Raw genomic sequence first — 18,011 nt, forward strand, 5'->3', positions numbered from 1 at the left:
CTTATTTGAGCAGGAACGCGGCTGGGAACCAGATCAGGAAGCCGAAGGTTCCGCCGCCAACATCAAGGTAAAAGTAAATGGACGGCAGCGTGAATCACAGCTCGAGTCTCTGAAGCAGCCGCGTCGCTTGGTGGTCGTCCTTTGTTTCATTCACCGCGAGTAACACACGCACACTGTTAATGACGGAGAAGTGCAGGAAGAGCATGCCGGTGCAGAGGAAAGCGCGCGCGATGTCCTTGACGTCCTCGGTCCACGACGATCCATAGTCGTTGAACGCCGTAGTGGCGACTACCTCAAGCCACGATGCCCAAACGGTGAACACAAGCGCCGAAATGAGAACCACATTTGTGACCTTGGTGAACGCTTGTTCCCGGGTGTTATCACGCAGGTCGAGGCCAAGCCAACGAAACGTGTAGGCGGTGTCGTACATCAAGGATCGAACACGCGCACCATTGTCTCCAGGAGACCCCCCGTTCTCGGTTTACCCGACACCACCACGCCATGTGCGGCTAGTTTTCGGCTCGCACAAGCTTGTTGCGCCAACTTCTGCCCTTTGTTCATCGTAGCTGTGTCTACCCAAGCAAAGATGAAGATTCTGCCCCGCAAAGGCAGAATTGCACCTGAAAAATTTACAATTGGCGTACATAACCCCCCCCCCCCCCAAAAAAAAGGAAAGTTTATGGGTATCGGGACATGATCTCTTCGTATCTATGACTCGGCTCATTCTGCACCAGGAAGTGCGGCTTGCTTACCGTCAATCGACCAAGCAGCGCCAAGACTAGCAGGACCAAGCACAATGGCAGCCCTTCTGGATCGCACGCAGAAGCTGCGCCAGCGCATCGAGGCGCTCATCCGTCGCGACGCCGCCAAACGCTCGCTGCCCGTGGACGAGCGAGCGCTGCGACGCCGCGTGGACGACTACTACCTGCCCATGTTCCGCTGGACGACGGAGGTCGTGGAGGCTGCGCAGAAGAAGCAGGGCGACGCCAAGCGTTGCGTATGCATTGGTCTGAGCTGCCCGCAAGGCGGCGGCAAGACCACGGCCTCCATGTACATGCAGGAGGCACTGGCACTCATGGGTAAGAAGTGCGCCGTCATGTCGCTGGACGATGTCTACTGGAAGCACGAGCAGCAAGTGGCGCTAGCGAAGGCCAACCCAGGAAATCCGCTGCTTCAGGTGTGGATTTGTTTTGTTGCTGTTTAGTGGGGCATGAAGTGGCAAACTTGACTTGACTTTGGTGAATTGACAGTACCGTGGCAACCCGGGCACGATGGACGTGCCGTTCCTGCTGGAACTGGTTAAGGAGTGCAAGACCTCTACCGAAGAGATCGCTTTACCACGCTACGACAAGTCGCAATACAATGGCCGAGGCGACCGCGCGCCCCTGTCTGAGTGGGACCGCAAACAAGGTGTGCAAATGCCAGAGATGGTTGTGTGCCGGTCGTATTTCTAATGGCGAGGTACACATATTAGGTCCATTGGACGTGCTGCTGATTGAGGGCTGGTGCATGGGTTTCCAAGCGATCGATGAGTCGAGCCCCGAGTTGAGGTACGAACATTGAAATCGCTGCTCAAGGAGTAATCGGCCTAACAACGTTATGTTGCTGGTGAAGTGAGCACATGACGGCCGTGAACAAGGAGCTGCTTGCATTCGACAAGTTCTACGAAGAGCTAGACGGCCTGGTTGTAATCAAGATTGACAACCTAGACTGGGTCTACCAGTACGTTTTTCAGCAGCTCTCTAAGATAGCAATTGTAGCATTGCAGGCATTACACCTCTGACCGATCTTCTTGACAACGAGCAGGTGGCGCGAGCAGCCGGAGCAACTTCTGCGGGAAGCCAAGAAGCCAGCCATGACCCCTGACGAGGTGCGCGACTTCGTCGACCGCTTCATGCCGGCGTACAAGACGTATCTCAAAGATCTCTACGCGGACCCGGCGGACTCGATGTCGCCGTTGGCCGCTGCGCCGCGCCTCATTTTCTCTATTACGGCAGCACGCGAACCAGCGGCCAAGCCGGTGGAGTTCAACTTCACATCTGAAGCACTGAAGGATTAGATGCTCACTTTCGAGCAGCTCAAAAATGGCATGATTCTGTTTCACCCACCCGTCGCCCGTTGTGGGTTCTATTCGCTCTTGATATGTTTTACCCATGTCTTTTTGAAATGGTGGCTTTTCTTCATCTAGAAAAAAGACGAGGGTTGTTTTCGAAAATAAAAATTGACCCAACTGAAGAAAAGTGGGTGGTAATAACGGCCTGGTCAGATTTCAGAGACCTACCTTCGGCACAGCCACTCGCGCCCTCCACACGCCTGAGCCCATGGAGCGGTACCAGAAGCTGGAGAAGGTCGGTGAAGGCACGTACGGCGTGGTGTACAAGGCCAAGGACCGCGTGACGGGCGAAGTGATCGCGCTCAAGAAGATCCGCCTGGAGGCCGAGGACGAGGGCATCCCCAGCACGGCCATCCGCGAGATCTCGCTGCTCAAGGAGCTGCAGCACTGCAACATCGTGCGCCTGTACAATATCGTGCACACGGAGCGGAAGCTCACGCTCGTGTTCGAGTACCTGGACCAGGACCTCAAGAAGTACTTGGATGTATGCGAGAAGGGGCTGGAGAAGCCTATCCTCAAGTCCTTCCTGTACCAGCTCCTGCGCGGCATCGCCTACTGCCACCAGCACCGTGTGCTACATCGGTACGTCCTGTCAATTGCTGCTTGATGATAAATAATGTGCTAACGGGTAGTGTGTATTTTTCTGTAATGATAGCGATCTGAAGCCGCAGAACTTGCTGATCAACCGCGAGGGAGAGCTGAAGCTTGGCGACTTTGGTCTGGCACGTGCGTTCGGCATCCCTGTGAGAAGCTACACGCACGAGGTCGTGACGCTTTGGTACCGCGCGCCTGATGTCCTCATGGGGTCGCGGTACGTTTCGATAGCTACATGTTGTACATGTTATTTTTCTTGCAATGATTTTTTGTGTGTGTTGTGAATCTGACTGACGGATCGTGTTCTGTTATAGGAAATACTCGACGCCTGTTGACATCTGGAGTGTGGGCTGCATTTTCGCCGAAATGGCGAACGGTGGTCCGCTATTTGCGGGCACGTCGGAGGCCGACCAGCTCGACCGCATCTTCCGCCTGCTTGGCACGCCTACGGTCGAGATTTACCCCGCTATTGTGGAGCTCCCGGACTATCGAGTGAGAACTTGTTTCGTTCTTTTTCGTCGTGTTTCGCTGCTATTCATCTAACCTTAACGTGTGAACGTGTGTGCCTACAGCGGGACTTCCCTGTCTACCCGACGCCGGAAAGCTTGGCGCACCTTGTACCGACACTTGACGCGGATGGCGTGGACTTGCTAGAGCAGATGCTGCAGTACGACCCGGCAAAGCGAATCACTGCGGCTGAAGCTATGGTCCACCCGTATTTTAGCGACTTGTCCCCGGCGCTTACTGAAAACCAGTGATGCTGAGATCAGTAGCCACATGCGCTTGGCAACACAAGAACGAATAGTGCAGTTGTCGAGGAAGAAGAGCGATGGTAATACAAAATTGGTAAATTTGGAGTGTGAAGAGGCACTCGGTGCAAAGGGTCATCCAGGACAAAGGATGAAGCAATATGCTCTGCAGGTGAGACGAAATCCTGCTCTGTGGGTGCTTTTTATTTTCCTGCTATCTCTTTGTGCTGCAGGAACTGCACACACCAAGGAACCGTGGACCAAGTGCATTCGCAGTGTGCCTAGATCTTTCACACAGACTCAGCAAGAGCAATTGTGTGCTGAAAGTCGTATCCGCCAAGATCCATCGGCACCCGGCCAATGTGCGAAACTGGCCTTAGGAGGGAGAGCTTTGCAGACTGCAAAGTTTGCATCACGAATTGAGTTGCTACGCGGCGCGTCAATTGTTCAGCTGTGCTCGGGAGCACAGAATACAGGCCCCGCCAAGTGCTGGCTTGCATTATCAGCACAAGAGCGGCAGCAGATGCTCATTTACGCCTCCACTTCCAGTAACGAAGCAGAGATGGGGCCTGTAGGTGCTGCGATCCCGCTCGTCCAAATCTGCCGGCATGCTCAAGACGACCGTCCCGCCAAATGCACACTCCTCTGGCTTGGGATGAGTAAAACACTCAGCAAACGAGATGCTCAAGATGCACTCGAGACTGTTGCTGGAATCTGCAGGGTTTTTGACGGGCAAGTGACTGCTTTGAAGCAATGTGTAAAACAAGCTCAACCTCATCTGAGATTCGGTGCAAGCAGCGCGATTAGCGCCCTCCTGCTCTGCCAATACATTGGGGAAGGCGCAAGTCTGTCGACTCTTGTGAAGTGCGCTTCCACGCTCGGCAAGAAACGTATCCCACCGATTATCATCGCTGAAGTCTGTGCTGGAGCTTCCAGTGTGGATGCTGCTGTCACCACCCAACCTCACACTTGCTTCTTGGAAGCGCAGCAGAAACTCCGCTGGATGGATCAAGAGGGCCAAATATCTTTATGCAAGGATGCCGCTGCAGATGCTGCGACTATCCCGATTGACTGTGCCCTGGAGATAAAGATTCATGCACGACTGCTGCTACCTTCCAATCCATCGTTTTCTCCGACAGCAGAGTTCGGTACGCTTGTGGCTAACTTGTGTCGCCGCGCAACAAATGCCACCACTGTGATTGAGTGCGTGCGTCGTCTCCCAGTTCGCGCTTTCACTGCTGATCAAGCTCTTCGACTCTGTGCGGCTTCCACATTGTCTGTTGAACATTCGGAAGATGGAGATTCCGTTTCGCTCTACCCTACAAGCTGTGCTTCAAAATCCCGGTTACTTCTTCAGCAAGCAGTGTCGCTAGATGGCTCAAATGACCTGGACATGACAGTATCCGCTGCTGCTGTTAAGCTATGCGAGAAAGCTACATCGGACGCACCAAGCAAGTGCTTGGCAGATACACAGCGAGATCAAACGCTTTCGGCTAAACTTCGTGTACAGCTCTGTCAGCAGGCTACGTCCGGTGCACCCCAGTTGTGTCTTAAGTCACTTCGGAGATTTATCAATATGCAGCGTCTGGATATCAACGACGCTGTAGCCGCCTGTCGCCAAACAGAGTCTCTGGGCTCCGCAGAATGTGTGACAGAGTTCCTCCAAGCCACCGCCTCAATATCAGGAAAGATAGCAGCTCAGCTTTGTCATGGTGCACGGAATTTGGAGCCTGCTCACTGCTTCAAGGCCTCCCCGCTGTTCTACGACGATGAACTGAAAATATCACTTTGCAAGCAAGCTGAGAGTACAGCTCCTGCGTCATGTGTCGAGTCGGTGATTTCCCGTATTGCGAACCAGCCGTCCGCGAAAGTGGCCTTGTGTCGAGGAGCAACCACATCAGCACCTGCAGCGTGCGCTATTGAGGCCCCCTTTGGGATGGACGAAACGAACTTGATTGTGCTATGCCGATCAGCAGCGAGTATTGCGCCTGCGAGGTGTGCCCAGGAAGTGCCGACATCTTTGGGTGTACCCTCGCACATGGTGGCTCAAGTGTGTGCTGGTGCGACGTCAACGATTCCAGGTCGTTGTCTTGCGCACCATATTCGGCATTCACGTTTGCTTCTTCGCACACTAGATAATAACCTAATCGTGAGAGAATGTCGACAAGCAGTGGCGCGACCTGCGGCTTTGGGGGTTGCCCATGCTTCATATAATTGCCCGGAGCTTCGCCCCATGTGCCTTCTGCAACTCGTGCTGAACGTGCTCGACCAGTACGGTGATCCAATGGACCATGGTTGCCAGTACCAGACTCATGGCAGCAGTGTAGTATACGTGAACGCAGTGTTTATCGGGAGTCACGCCCAGCAGCAGGACTATATCCACCGCCAGCAACCAGCAATGCAAGGACCGTCGTATGCCACGATAGCCAACGGTTCCGCCATCTTCTCGAGCCTGCAATTTACTGCTGCTGGAGAGTTTACCCTCACATTTCGTGCAGGAGAAGGTGTCACCGAAGAAGTTGCGCGTGTTGTTGTGCACCCTGACCACGCTGCCGAAGCGCTGAAAATTCGATGCGACGAGCTGTTCACCCGTTTCCAATGCAGTGCTCGATCTCCTGCGCGGCACTCTCAGCAGTATGAGATGCAACATCTGCTTTTACCCCGTGCACTTCACTTCAACGCCATCTCCTGCGGACAGTACTGGGTTGATAATATTGGCGGTCTCAGCTTTAGTGGCTTCGTCCCTCCGAGCAGCGTGCTCTTGGCCCTGCCGCGTCCACTCTACGACCTGTTCACGTACGTAGCTCCGCTTCATCTGTTTGTGCCTACACCCTCACTGATTGCATTGTGATTGTAGTAGCAACATGGACATCCCGCGTGCTGACATGAGCGCCTGGGCGTTGCTGGGCCTGAACGAGGGCGAGAAGAGCCGCGCTGCCATCCGCCGCGCCTATCACCGTCGGTCGCTGGAGTGGCATCCGGACAAGTGGCACGCGCTGGTCGCAGCACTGCCTGTATCATGGCAGCATGAGCTAAGCGGGGCCTTCTCACTCGTCACACAAGCTTACGAGCAGCTGTTACGCTCATTAACCCACCAACTTCAACGGGAAGTACTGATATAGGGTAGATATGAGCCAATCAGCGTCGTCCAATTGCATTCGCCGGTTTGCGCTCAGGCACAGGAAGGAAGCATGCAGGACGCGGTGCTGGCGATTCTACGCGGCGTCCGCAATGGATCCTTCTACGGCACCAAGGTGCGCGCCCCGCACGGTACGTGTGTATCCAGTGCCTGCTTCTGCCTCGTTCCTAGCTGACGATGGTTCGTGTGTGTGGCCAGCTATGGTGATGATCTTCCTCTTCCAGAAGGGCTCGATCAGGCAGAAACTGCGAGGCGTTGTGCGCCTCACGTTCGAGCACAGCAAGAACCTGGCACTCTTCGTGGGCGTGTACAAGGCTGTGCTGGCGGTGCTGCGCGTACACAAGCAGCACGCGCTGGGGCAGCACGTGGCCTCGGGCGTGGGGAAGCCCGGTGCGCACTGGCACGCGGCCGTGGCGGGCGGCATTGGTGGCTACCTGGTGTGGGGCCGCTACTCGAGCGTCAACTTCCAGATCGTCATGTACTTGATGTCGCGCGCGCTCATCAGCGTGGTACGCGTATTGGCGGCCAAGGGCTACCGGCCGTTCGCGCAGCACCGCTTCAAGCACGTGTACCCGCTGGTGGCGACCGTGGTCTGGGCCGGCGTCATGTGGCTCTACGAGAACGAGCCCAACACGCTGCACCCGTCGCTGCTCAAGAGCATGCAGTTCCTCTACGACGAGTCCTGCCGCTGGAAGGACGGCCTCGTGGAGTTCCTCCCGTCGCCGGCCACGACCGCTGTCGTTCTGCTAACGTGGCTGCGGATCTGATAGCAGCAGTTTCGTCCTAGGGCGCTGCGAAGGTGCCACCACCCAGCGACGACGACTTCTTCGCAGAGCTCGTCGCAGTGTGTGGCTTCCCGGCCCCGTCTCCAAGACTGTAACCTGTAGACGACGCTTGCTATCAATTTGTTGAAATTGCCATGCATTTTCGTGTTCGTGTCACCGCGGTCTTGACGGCCTGCCCAACATCTGAAGAAAGGGCAGACAGAGACCGCCGTAAAACCAAAGTTCGAGTGTCGATTGCTCGTGGATGACCGATTTGCATTCCGACGTCTTGCGGTTGGGCCATCAGCTCGGAAAAGCGGTTCCTTCCGTCTCACCACTTCAAGCTGAAATTCTAGTGTGACAACTGGAGTGTGCGGAAGATCAGCGTAGGATTCGCAGTGAACCGCTCACGCGCTGGGCTGTGGCCAGTGTTATGCTTGGACGGTATGTTATGCATGGATGGTAATTCGCACTACAACTTAGCGCGTCTCGACTTCAATAACAGATGAGCAGTCGCGACTTGCGAGAGACAATTAATACGGTACGTGTCGCGAGAGACAATTTCAAGCAGAGCTGCTTGTACCTCGTTAAAACGAGTTTGGCGGGGGTTAAGAATCGACACACTTCATGAGTTTCCGAGCGCGATTGGCTCAATCGTCGCGAAAATGCTGTCTCCATTTTCAAGGCCCCAAAATGGCGATAGCGGGCAATACACTTTCAACCTTTGTGAAAAGTAAATTACTTGTTAAAAACGTTCGAAAACGAGAAAGTTTACGCTTTTTACAGAGTAAAAGACACCAACCATTTGGAATTCCTATTACTTATGTGCGAAGCTGAAAAATCCTTTGAGAATTGCTGCGAAACACAAAACTCTTGTTTCGCATACCTCATGGAGAGCGCGAAATGAGTCGTTTTTGGGGCATACTAGACCCAAGTGTGGGGCAATAAGGGCGAGCACATAGAGCAGCAGCTTCCGACATGCGACGCCCCGCAGGTCAGTTTTTGCTCGCGGCGGCATTCGCTCAGCGAGCGACGCTCACAGAGGAACCTTCGCGCGCGCACTCGAGTTTCAAGCGAGCTCAGCGAGTGTCACTTGAGGCGAAGCCGTCCATGAGCAGGTGAGAGGCCACTTATTCCACTTTTCCACTGAAACCCGCGACACGCCGACACTTTGAAGTGAGCGATCGCAGGGGTCGAGCGAGGGCAGTTAATAAAACACGAAACACGGGGCATGGGGAACGTCTTCAGCACGAGCAGCAGCGACGCCAGCGCGATGTCCCTCGAGAAGAAGCCCAAGGAGAAGCTGCACACGCTGTCGGACACGACGGTCTCCTCCTCACAGTACAGCGACGACAGTGACGAGCTCATGCATCAAATGCCCGGTCGACGCCGCCGACGCGAGAGCGACCAGAGCGCCGCCAGCCCCAATGCACCGCTAGACACGACAGGGATCCGCTACTGCAACGTGGACAGTCAGGACAGGAGAAGAGCGTCCAGCGCCTCGCCACTGTCGGTTGTGAACGGCGTGCTAACGTGGCTCATGTCGTGCACAGGCGGCTCGTCGAGCGACAAGGAGCCGGACGCCGATTGTGACGACCGCTACCTGATGGAGCAAAAGCACCGAGCCTTTTGGGAGCTAGTACAGCAGATTTTGGACCTGAACGACGTGGTGCTCATGATCCGCCTACTGCTGGACTTTTTACAGGATGATCTCGGTGCAGCAGCAGCTGCGGTCTTCTTGGTGGACCAGAACTCACAGAGCATGTCCTGCATCACGCGCGGCAACCCGACACAGTCTGGGCTCGCACCGTCGCGAGGGCTTGTAGGCGAGGCGCTGAACTCGCGGGTAGCACGGTTCCTGGTGGACTTTAGTTGTGAAGAAGGGTACGACCCTGATGTGGACTTAGCATATGAGTTCCCAGGACAAAAACTTTTCTGTGTGCCGCTGATGGAGAAAGACGCCGTGTACGCGATCATTGAAGTTACGACTTCCCGCCCTACACGACGTGTGATGGATGATCTCCACGTGAAGCTGTTGACTTGGCTGGGACCGATTTTGAGCTCGTGCATGCGCAAATGTATCGAGTTTCACGATGTACTGCTGTCGGAGCGTACTCAGAAAGCCCTGCTGCACATTATTAGCTCGTCGGATACGGAAGACACGGTATTAAACCTTGTCGATGGCGTGATCGACGGTGCCTGCCATATTACCAAGGCCGAGCGGGTATCGCTTTTTATGGTAGATTGGGAGACGGAAGAGCTTTGGTCGCTGTCTTCTAGCTACCACGACGAGACGCTTCGTGTTCCTCTTCGAGCGAGTATGCTGGGTCTTGCAGCTATGGCGCAGCAAACGATCAATGTTCGGAGCCCAACGACGGATCGTCGCTACAACTGGATGACAGACCAGCGGCGAGGTGTAAACACGCGTTGCGTGCTCTACGTTCCTGTAGGCATTCAAGAATCTTCACAGGTCAACGAGGGAGCTTCAGCTGGTAGCAGCCGGCCTATTGGCGTACTGGAAATCATCAACAAGGTGGAGAGTGAAGTGCCAAATGGGATCACTGCAGGATGCTCACCAGGTTTTACGTTTGACGATGAGTGTGCGCTTGAAGCATTTGCCTGTGAGGTCGCAGTAATTCTTCGACGACGCAGTAACGAGATCGAGTACATCAAGTTGCTAGCGGATACACGTGCAGAGCAGGTTCTGGCGAAGCGAGCCCGAAGTCAGGTGAACCTGCTTGAGTGTTATACGAGCTATGCAGCCGCACCCCGCGGGCACCCAGAAGCCTGCCTTCGAAATTCGTTTGTCCCGAGCGGTCGGCATGTGGCGGACTGCCCCGAATGCGCAGCAGCTGCCAAGCTTGAGGCTCAAGTTGAGCAACCAACACTGACGGCACCAGCGGTTACCAGGGATGATACAAGTGATAATGCGGTCACTGTGGAGACTGCTCAGCGCCTTAACCGCGCAGTTGGCGGCAAACATCACCAGTCCGGTCGATTGGGGTATGAATTCGTGGGAAGCAATGAAAGCATTCCGTCTGGTTTGCTCTTCAGCGCGCCACCAGGCTCACGTTTTCCTTCCTGGGATTTCAACGTATTTACCACGGACCCGGCTGCACTACCAAAGCTGCTGGAAGAGATGTATCTGGACTTGAAGGTGGATGAGGTACTGCACACAACGAAACACCGCTTGCAGAACTTCATTGTGGCAATGAAAGAGCACTACCACCCGAATCCGTTCCACAACTTTCTGCACGCCTTCTCGGTGGTTCACGCGTCCTACCTCCTGCTGAGTACAACGGACGCAGGCCAAATGCTCCACCCGTTGGATATCGCAGCATGCTTAATTGCTTCACTGGGCCACGATGTAGACCACCCTGGCCACACGAATGATTTCGAGGTTGTGTCCGGCTCACAGTTAGCGATGCTTTACAGCGATGAGTCGGTTTTGGAACACCATCACGCTTACACGACGTTCCGGTTGATTTCCAAGGAGAAGAATGCTAATATCCTGCAGAACCTGACTCCTGCTGATTATCGGCACGTGCGTAAAATGGTGATCACCGCTATCCTGGGCACGGATATGGCAAACCATTTCAAGTTCCTGGAGGCGATCGAAAAGGTTCTCCGGCCGGCAAGTCATCATGTTGACACAACAACGATCTCGTCGGTCAAGCGTGACAGCTCCAGTGTTACTGCAACCATAGCAACGAGTAGTGGAGTGAAGCCAATGCTTGATATTACGGCCGCTAAGGGTCAAGGAGAGCATGACCCAGAGATCCTGAACGTGTTGCGCGATGCTGTGATGCAACCTGAAGGCTCCGTAGCAGGTACTCCACGTGGAAGTACAAGTGGATCGGCACCGAGTAGTTTCCACTCTACCTCCGGCGCCAAGAGCGCGCCTGTCCGAACCTCTAGTGCGCGGCCAACTAAGGGTGGCTGGGCCTACAATGGCACTGTGGAGGACCGGTTGTTCCTTGTGAAGACCCTTGTGCATGCCAGCGACCTGTCAGGCCAAGTATTTCCGAAGCCTGTGGCTCTGAAGTGGAGCAACATGATCTCGAAGGAATTCGCATACCAGGCTCTATTGGAGCAGGCTGAGAACATCCCGATCTCGTACAGGAATATCGATGACCCGCTGAAGATGGTTGAAGGTCAGCTCTTCTTCGCGCAGAAGATCGTGGCGCCGCTCTGGGACCTCATGTACATTATGTTTCCGGATATTGACGAGTGCATGTCAAATTTGAGATCGAACGTTGCGCACTACGAGCAGGAGTTACAGCGCCTCAAGCAGGCGCGCTTCGAGGAAGGTATCGTGGCTGATCAGATGCGAGAGGAACGTGATGCGCTAGAGCGACAGTATGAAAAGGAAGACGATTCGGGGCTCAACAGGAGAGCGCGGCGTGATTCAATGTGCGGCTGCGATGACGCGGGCGTCGCGGTACCTGGACTTGCCAGGCATAACCCAGCCAAGTTCAACTCGTTCCGTACGATCCCGGAGGACGATAGCAATAGTAATAGTGAGGGTGTGGAGGCAGGATTGGAGACCGATGGTGAGTTGCCCGACGTTCGAGTTAGCGTGCTTGAGGCGGCGGAAAAGTCTCGCCAGGCACCCCGTTCAAGGTCAAGCAGTGTGAGCAGCAGCGACCTGGAGATAGACGAGCAATCGCTCGTGGTGTACGAATAAACAAAAGCCTCGTTCAAACCTTGTTCCTTTTTCATTAGCCATGGATAAACTGAATCTAGCTCTACCGTGCTAGTCTAAGACTGCCTTCGCAGTTCCCGTTGCGGATGAACGGGGAGAGCGTATTGTATCTCGCCGACACTCGAAGCAGTGCTTGGTTTTGCTGTCAACGTGCTCGGAGCAGAAGTATCCGGTACAACGTGAGCACTTCGCTGCCTGCGCAAAAAGCGCGAAGACGAAGTGACACTCACGAGCGTTGCAGTACCATTCCGGGCGGTCGGGGAATTCAAGCAAAGGCCGTGTGGCCACATGCCAGGTCTGCCGAGCCGATGTATGGTCACTTGTTTGAGGATTGGTGTCTTTGACATCTTGGTCGGTCTGGGCTCGATCAGCGGCTCTGACAACGATATCGTCGAAAAAGCGGGGCGACCCAAGCCACGACATCGCTGTTGGCGAGGTCAAAAACTCGAGTGATGACGACTCGGAAACGCTGCGACTCAGGGTAACGCTGCTCCCAACCCGACTGCACGTTGAGACGCACGTTGCGGTTGACGTGCTGGACCCCCTTGATCGACTGCAGGGCAGTTCAGCTAACTCCGCCGGAGTCTCATCGTCGTTGTTGCTGTCCCCACTGTCGTCGCAAACATTGAGCATCGCCATCGTTGGTTCGGAAAGCCGACGATCCCTGCCGAATCCGCGGACACGGCCACCATCAGAGCGGTTTGCTCGCGGACACTGGTGCTTGAAGATACAAAGAGCATGCTGTGGCTTGCAGCAGTAGCGAAATTCGCAGTGACCACATACCGCCGTCTCAAGAGCCAGCATGTCGAACTTCGAGTTGCAGTACAAGCACACCTCTTCCTTTTCTAGTACAAGTCGAGCCGCTGTTGTGTCGCCCCGTTTCCAGCGATGTGCTAGCTCCAGCGGCGAAAGTCGTCTCATGCGGGTCCCCTGTATCCGTGCTCCGTGAGCAAGCAGTAGACGCACCATGTCGGGCTGATTGCGAAGTACACTAAAATGCAGAGGCGTTAGACCGGCGTCGTCCCGATTGTCGATGTCGGCATTGCAACGATCGATCGCCAGACACGCTACGGCCACACGCCCATACCAAATGGCGAAGTGGAGAATCTCGTTAGCCACCACTATACCAGCAGCAGCGCTGTGGTGCCGATGGACCACGTGTGCCTCCCACAAATGACGCACAAGCGTGCCGTTGCCTGAGCGGATAGCTTCGGTCATTTCGGGAGGTAGTGTCCGGTGCAACCCAAAGTCTCCCAGGGACGATCCTGACTCTTCGTCGCCGTCTGCACTGCTGCCATCGCTGCTGGAGGCACCGGCATCGCTGCACGTAGGAGCCACTGCACCTGCCGTGCGTAAAAAATGTTCGCGAGACACGTGTGCGGTGGTGTCCTCACGATGCATCTTGGGGTTCGGTCGAAGTGCCAGCGCTTGCAGAATAACTTGGTAAGGGTCCAGCTCGCGCACCAGAGGCTTGAACTCGCGCAAGAAGTCCTCGAAGGCCATACACATGAGCTTGGCCTCCAGCAGCTTGAGAATAGCTAGTCCTGTGCGTAAGAAGATGTCCTGCACTCCGACGAAGAAGAGGTCAAAGATTGCACACGCGAGGTCTGTCTTGGTGGACAAGGAGAAGAGCGTGGTAAACCACTCGATGCCATACATGGGGATCGCGAAGCCTTGCGCCAGCAGGTGGGCGTGCAGCTTGGGCAAGTCTCGGAGGAACATTTGCTCGAAATGCTGCAGATACTCGTCCAAGAACGTGGAGCTGCGGTGGTAGATGCCCGCCAGGTGGCGCTTTTTGAGCATGTAGAGGAAGAGCGCGTAGGCGTCAGCCTCCGCCAGCCCTTCCACGAGGAAGAGTGCAGCGATGAAGTTCATGCCTTGGCAGTAACCGTCCTCAGCTTCAGCGATTGCGTTGAGCACGCGGAAGAGTGCGCTCTGCTGGGCCGCGAGCTGATGCTGGCGGCTGCGCTCGAAGATGCTGAAGGTGCGCGTGACGTCGCGTCCGATGGCGCCCGAGCGCTCGTACTCGGGCGTGGAGATGAGGAAGTAGATCTCCCGGTGGCGGCGCACAAAGTCCCTGGGCAGGACGCGCATCCAGCAGACGCCGCCCGTGAGAGACAGCAGCAGTTCGCGCTCTGATTGGTCAGTGAAGTTGAACTGCTTGACCACGTTGCGCCAGAACAGCTGCCGCTTCTTCTCGGGTCTCGACACCATCTGCAAGTTGGAGTGGCGGCGCTGCGGCGCTGCGGGGCTGGAGGAAGTTGAGTCTGCTGGGCCCTTGGGAACCATCGCGGGTCGTTGGCAAAACGCCCCGCGCTGCCGCTAATTGCTTGTGCTTGGGCGTCGGGATCCGCGGTCTTTTGCGTCCGTTTCGTGGGCAACTGGTGTCACCTGTTCTCAGATCGCTTTTCGGCCAATGAAAACCGATGGGTGAAAATGGTGTGTCGTTTGTGTATTTCATGTGTGACTGGTGTGACGAAGTAGGGAGAAAAGATGGCAGCGAATGTGGCGTCCAAGCCGGCGCGCGGCGACGACGCCGAGCCTGCGCGCGAGAAGCTGCCGCTCAAGCCGCAGGTGGTGCGTATCGAGGTGCTGGGCGACGAGAAGGTGGGCAAGACATCGCTCATCTGCTCGCTCGTGTCGCGCCATTTCAGCGAGAAGGTGCCGAGCGTGCTGCTCAACGTGCAGATCCCGGCCGAGGAGAGCGATGAGAACGTCATCATCTCCATCACCGACACCTCATGTATACGAAATTTTTGCAATGATTTAGAGGTAATTTGCACTGATTCATTTACTGCTTTTGTCAGCCCGCGTGTCGGACCTGATGCGCGTGACGAACGCGGCCAAGCGCAGTGACGCCATCTTGCTGGTGTACGATCTGACGAGGCCCGAGACGTTCCAGCGGTTGCGACGCTGGCTGGACTTCATCGCTAAGAACAAGGAGATTCCCGTCGTGCTGGTCGCCAACAAAGTGGACATCAATGCGGTGACCCCCACGACCGATGGCCCGTACGCGAGCCAGGTGCGGCACTTGGTCAACACTTATCCGGTGGGTGGAGTGTTTGCTGTGGTGCTGGAGAGATGAGCGCTAATGCTTTTTACTTTGTTTGCAGTTTGTGGTGTCGGAGGTGGAATGCTCGGCGAAGAATTTCACGCAGGTAGCGCAAGCTTTCTTCCTGGCGCAGAAGGCGGTGCTATATCCGGTGGCACCTCTTTACAATGAAAAGAAGCGGGTGTGTTTTTGGTGGACAAGCAGGTGGTTTGGGGCTCAATGCTTACGACTTTGTTTTTGCTCGTGTGTAGCAATTGCAACCCAAGTGCCTGAAGGCGATCAAGCGGACATTCCGTCTGTATAATCGCGATCGTAGTGGCATCCTCACCAGGGAGGAACTGAATGAGTACCAGTACGATTGCTTTGGCGTGCGACTTCTTTCCACTGAGATCGATACGCTGATGGAGTACCTTTCGTCCGAGGTGCCATCTGGAGTGGCTCCGGATCGCAGTGGACTTTTTGTTGAAGGATTTATCTACCTGTGGTGGCTATTTATCGATCGCAACCGACCAGAATCGGGCTGGCAGGTGTTGCGCAGTTTAGGATACAACAACGACCTACATCTGGAAATCCCTCCGGAGCGCCTTCAGTTGCCGCCGTACGAAGAAGACCAGTCTGCACAGTTGACCTCTCAAGCTGCCGAGTTCCTAACGAACTTGTTTCGTCAGTTTGATGCGAATAAGGATAACAACATTGCGGAAAATGAGGTCGAAGCGATTTTCTCGATTTGCGAAGATGAAAGTGCACCTTGGACAACGTGCTCCGCTATATCATCACCACTGCTCTATGAGCGAACCATGGTGGACGGCAAGCCTACGCTGCCTCTCGCAGCGTGGCTAGCTTGCTGGAGTTTCGTAGTCCAAGAAAACCCACAGAAGCTTCTTGAAACACTGTTTTATCTGGGCTACAACGACAAAGTTTTCCCGGCTATCGAACTCGTGAAGTATGTGGGTACCTTGATGCTGTTGCACTGCATTGCCATCAACTGATTTCATGTTCCTCTTTTACAGGAGTCGTAGCCTAACGCGCAAGGCAATACAAATCGACCGGAACGTAGTGTCGTGTTATATCTTCGGCTCACCAGAATCAGGAAAGGAACATTTTCTGCGCACCTTTGTTGGCGAAAAAGAGGGCATTTCGGCAGATGAAGAGCAGTTTATTCTGCGAGGCATCGGCGCTGTTGCCGATCGGGACACGACCAAGTATCTTTTTGTATGTGGTGGTTATGCATCTGCTAAATTATGGGTAGATGCCTAATCTATCTTCTTGTGAAATGTGCGTGCAATGAGCAGATCACGGAGGCGTTGTCGGATGATGAGATCGAGATGAAAGCGGATGTGCTGCTCTTGGTGTTGAACCCTGAGGACGAACCCAGCAAACTGTTCGTGGAGGAGCTGGATAAGAAGCTACCTGCATCGATTCCGCGAGTGGTGATTAGCTACAAGCCGGAGATGCACAACGAAGAGGAAAGGAAGGAGGACACTGACGAAAGCAGCGCCTTGCTAAAGGAGAAGCCCGCCGATTTTGCAATTGATGCAACGTTGAAACAGTACCCGACATCGCTCAAGTGCTACGAAGCCTACTGCGTCAAGGAGGCGGTCGCCCGTGTTCTTGTGGCCACTGCCTTGCGTCCGTACGTACCGTGCGGTGCTTTCTGTGTGGGCGTATTGTCGGTTGTTGACGCCGTATGTGTATGCTGCGCAGACCCAAGAACGCGCGTTCCAAGTCGTCTGGCATCTGGCTACCGGGTCGAAAGACAGGTATGGGTGTGATTGGGTTGACAGCCGCCGCTGCCGTTGTCGCGTTCGTCACAAAGCCGGAAGAGAGCAAGGCGGTCGTGAGCGACCTTGTCTCTAAACTTCGGCGTTGAGCATGTAAGTAGCTGCACTGCAGAAATAAAGACGCTTGAACAGTTTGCTGTGTAGCATCTCGATCGAAGCGACATGGACCATCTCATGTCGCTTAGTTGGTTTACTCTAGCTTCATGACTCGTGTGAAGTTGCTCGTGATTGATGACGGAAATTTGCAAAATGTCACTCGCTCAGTCTGATGTCTTTTTGCGTGTCAAAACGAAGCAGAAATGATCAGCAAGATCTTTCTCGCTTGTTTAGTTACTTCTTGTTGCGCGAAACTTACCTATTATTTCCTGAAGCGAGTTACTACATTAGGATTAATGTTAATGCATGGGCTGGCTGATCGTGCCATTGCATCAAGACTCTTGACCCCAGAGCTCATACCATCTTTAATGCATTAGCTTGGTCCAATCCGGACGGAAAATTTGACATGTTGAAGTCGACTTTTCGGGAGCGGCGTAATGCCCTTGAGAGTTCTTCCTCTACGGCACGCGTAGAAGTATTGCCAGGACCGCAGTAGTGGTCGGGATTACTTATCTACAGTCGGCTGACCTACTTAGCAAAAACTACTGAGCTACTTCATGTGTTGTAGGCATTTGATTACGCCAAGCACTACATATAGGTACGTGCAATTGGAGCATGGAAGTAACGAGCTCTGCGCAATCTCAAGTTCCAAGCTGAGCTGGGGTGCTAGGTTGCATGTATTCACCAGGGATGAATCACTGTTGTGGACTCCACACGTACAGCCTGTCAGTGGCCCCAGGTCTGATCGAGGGTCTGGTCGGGCTACGGACCGGGCGGTGCGACGCTTTTTGCTTTTGCAGCAGCGACACATTGCAGGAAGCAACCTCGCTACATGTTCATGTAACTACGTAGCTTCACTTATGGAGCTTCTTGACGGTATGCTTTGCAGTCTTTCGTGTCGAGCGTGGCACGAATAAAAAAAGAGCCGAATCATTGGCCCGTCGGTCCCACCCGTGTCACTGGCACGGTTGTCAAAGCCTCGATTGCGCTCACTCGGCTCGACCTCCGAGTCGGGAGG

General features: G+C 54.7%; 8 protein-coding genes across 8 annotated transcripts; 6 read left to right on the forward strand and 2 right to left on the reverse strand.

Annotated features, from left to right (window-relative positions):
• Window positions 1–94: 94 nt before the first annotated feature.
• Window positions 95–430, reverse strand: KRP23_6332 (uncharacterized protein; the record flags this gene model as incomplete). Its single annotated transcript, XM_067891513.1, has 1 exon — window positions 95–430. The coding sequence occupies one exon, from the start codon at window positions 428–430 to the stop codon at window positions 95–97; it is 336 nt and encodes a 111-aa protein (XP_067745861.1).
• A 366-nt stretch (window positions 431–796) lies between these two features.
• KRP23_6333 (D-glycerate 3-kinase, chloroplastic) lies at window positions 797–2,059 on the forward strand (the record flags this gene model as incomplete). Its single annotated transcript, XM_067891514.1, has 5 exons — window positions 797–1,177; window positions 1,251–1,410; window positions 1,475–1,550; window positions 1,615–1,722; window positions 1,807–2,059. 5 exons carry the CDS (start codon window positions 797–799, stop codon window positions 2,057–2,059), a joined length of 978 nt encoding a protein of 325 aa, XP_067745862.1.
• A 262-nt stretch (window positions 2,060–2,321) lies between these two features.
• Window positions 2,322–3,465, forward strand: KRP23_6334 (Cyclin-dependent kinase 5-like protein; the record flags this gene model as incomplete). Its single annotated transcript, XM_067891515.1, has 4 exons — window positions 2,322–2,695; window positions 2,769–2,924; window positions 3,022–3,199; window positions 3,280–3,465. 4 exons carry the CDS (start codon window positions 2,322–2,324, stop codon window positions 3,463–3,465), a joined length of 894 nt encoding a protein of 297 aa, XP_067745863.1.
• A 2,224-nt stretch (window positions 3,466–5,689) lies between these two features.
• Window positions 5,690–6,578, forward strand: KRP23_6335 (uncharacterized protein; the record flags this gene model as incomplete). Its single annotated transcript, XM_067891516.1, has 2 exons — window positions 5,690–6,252; window positions 6,314–6,578. The coding sequence occupies 2 exons, from the start codon at window positions 5,690–5,692 to the stop codon at window positions 6,576–6,578; spliced, it is 828 nt and encodes a 275-aa protein (XP_067745864.1).
• A 69-nt stretch (window positions 6,579–6,647) lies between these two features.
• Window positions 6,648–7,362, forward strand: KRP23_6336 (Peroxisomal membrane protein 4; the record flags this gene model as incomplete). Its single annotated transcript, XM_067891517.1, has 2 exons — window positions 6,648–6,726; window positions 6,794–7,362. The coding sequence occupies 2 exons, from the start codon at window positions 6,648–6,650 to the stop codon at window positions 7,360–7,362; spliced, it is 648 nt and encodes a 215-aa protein (XP_067745865.1).
• A 1,270-nt stretch (window positions 7,363–8,632) lies between these two features.
• KRP23_6337 (High affinity cAMP-specific and IBMX-insensitive 3',5'-cyclic phosphodiesterase 8A) lies at window positions 8,633–12,046 on the forward strand (the record flags this gene model as incomplete). The annotated part of the gene is made up of 1 exon (XM_067891518.1): window positions 8,633–12,046. The coding sequence occupies one exon, from the start codon at window positions 8,633–8,635 to the stop codon at window positions 12,044–12,046; it is 3,414 nt and encodes a 1,137-aa protein (XP_067745866.1).
• A 604-nt stretch (window positions 12,047–12,650) lies between these two features.
• On the reverse strand, window positions 12,651–14,353 carry KRP23_6338 (EVI5-like protein; the record flags this gene model as incomplete). Its single annotated transcript, XM_067891519.1, has 2 exons — window positions 12,651–12,728; window positions 12,848–14,353. The coding sequence occupies 2 exons, from the start codon at window positions 14,351–14,353 to the stop codon at window positions 12,651–12,653; spliced, it is 1,584 nt and encodes a 527-aa protein (XP_067745867.1).
• A 204-nt stretch (window positions 14,354–14,557) lies between these two features.
• Window positions 14,558–16,986, forward strand: KRP23_6339 (Mitochondrial Rho GTPase 1; the record flags this gene model as incomplete). Its single annotated transcript, XM_067891520.1, has 7 exons — window positions 14,558–14,807; window positions 14,872–15,113; window positions 15,178–15,297; window positions 15,368–16,059; window positions 16,127–16,328; window positions 16,409–16,749; window positions 16,821–16,986. 7 exons carry the CDS (start codon window positions 14,558–14,560, stop codon window positions 16,984–16,986), a joined length of 2,013 nt encoding a protein of 670 aa, XP_067745868.1.
• Between the last annotated feature and the right edge of the window lie 1,025 nt (window positions 16,987–18,011).

The sequence above is a fragment of the Phytophthora ramorum genome (genome assembly GCF_020800215.1).
Source record: "Phytophthora ramorum isolate Pr-102 chromosome Unknown Phyram_PR-102_s0005, whole genome shotgun sequence".
Lineage (NCBI taxonomy): Eukaryota > Oomycota > Peronosporomycetes > Peronosporales > Peronosporaceae > Phytophthora > Phytophthora ramorum.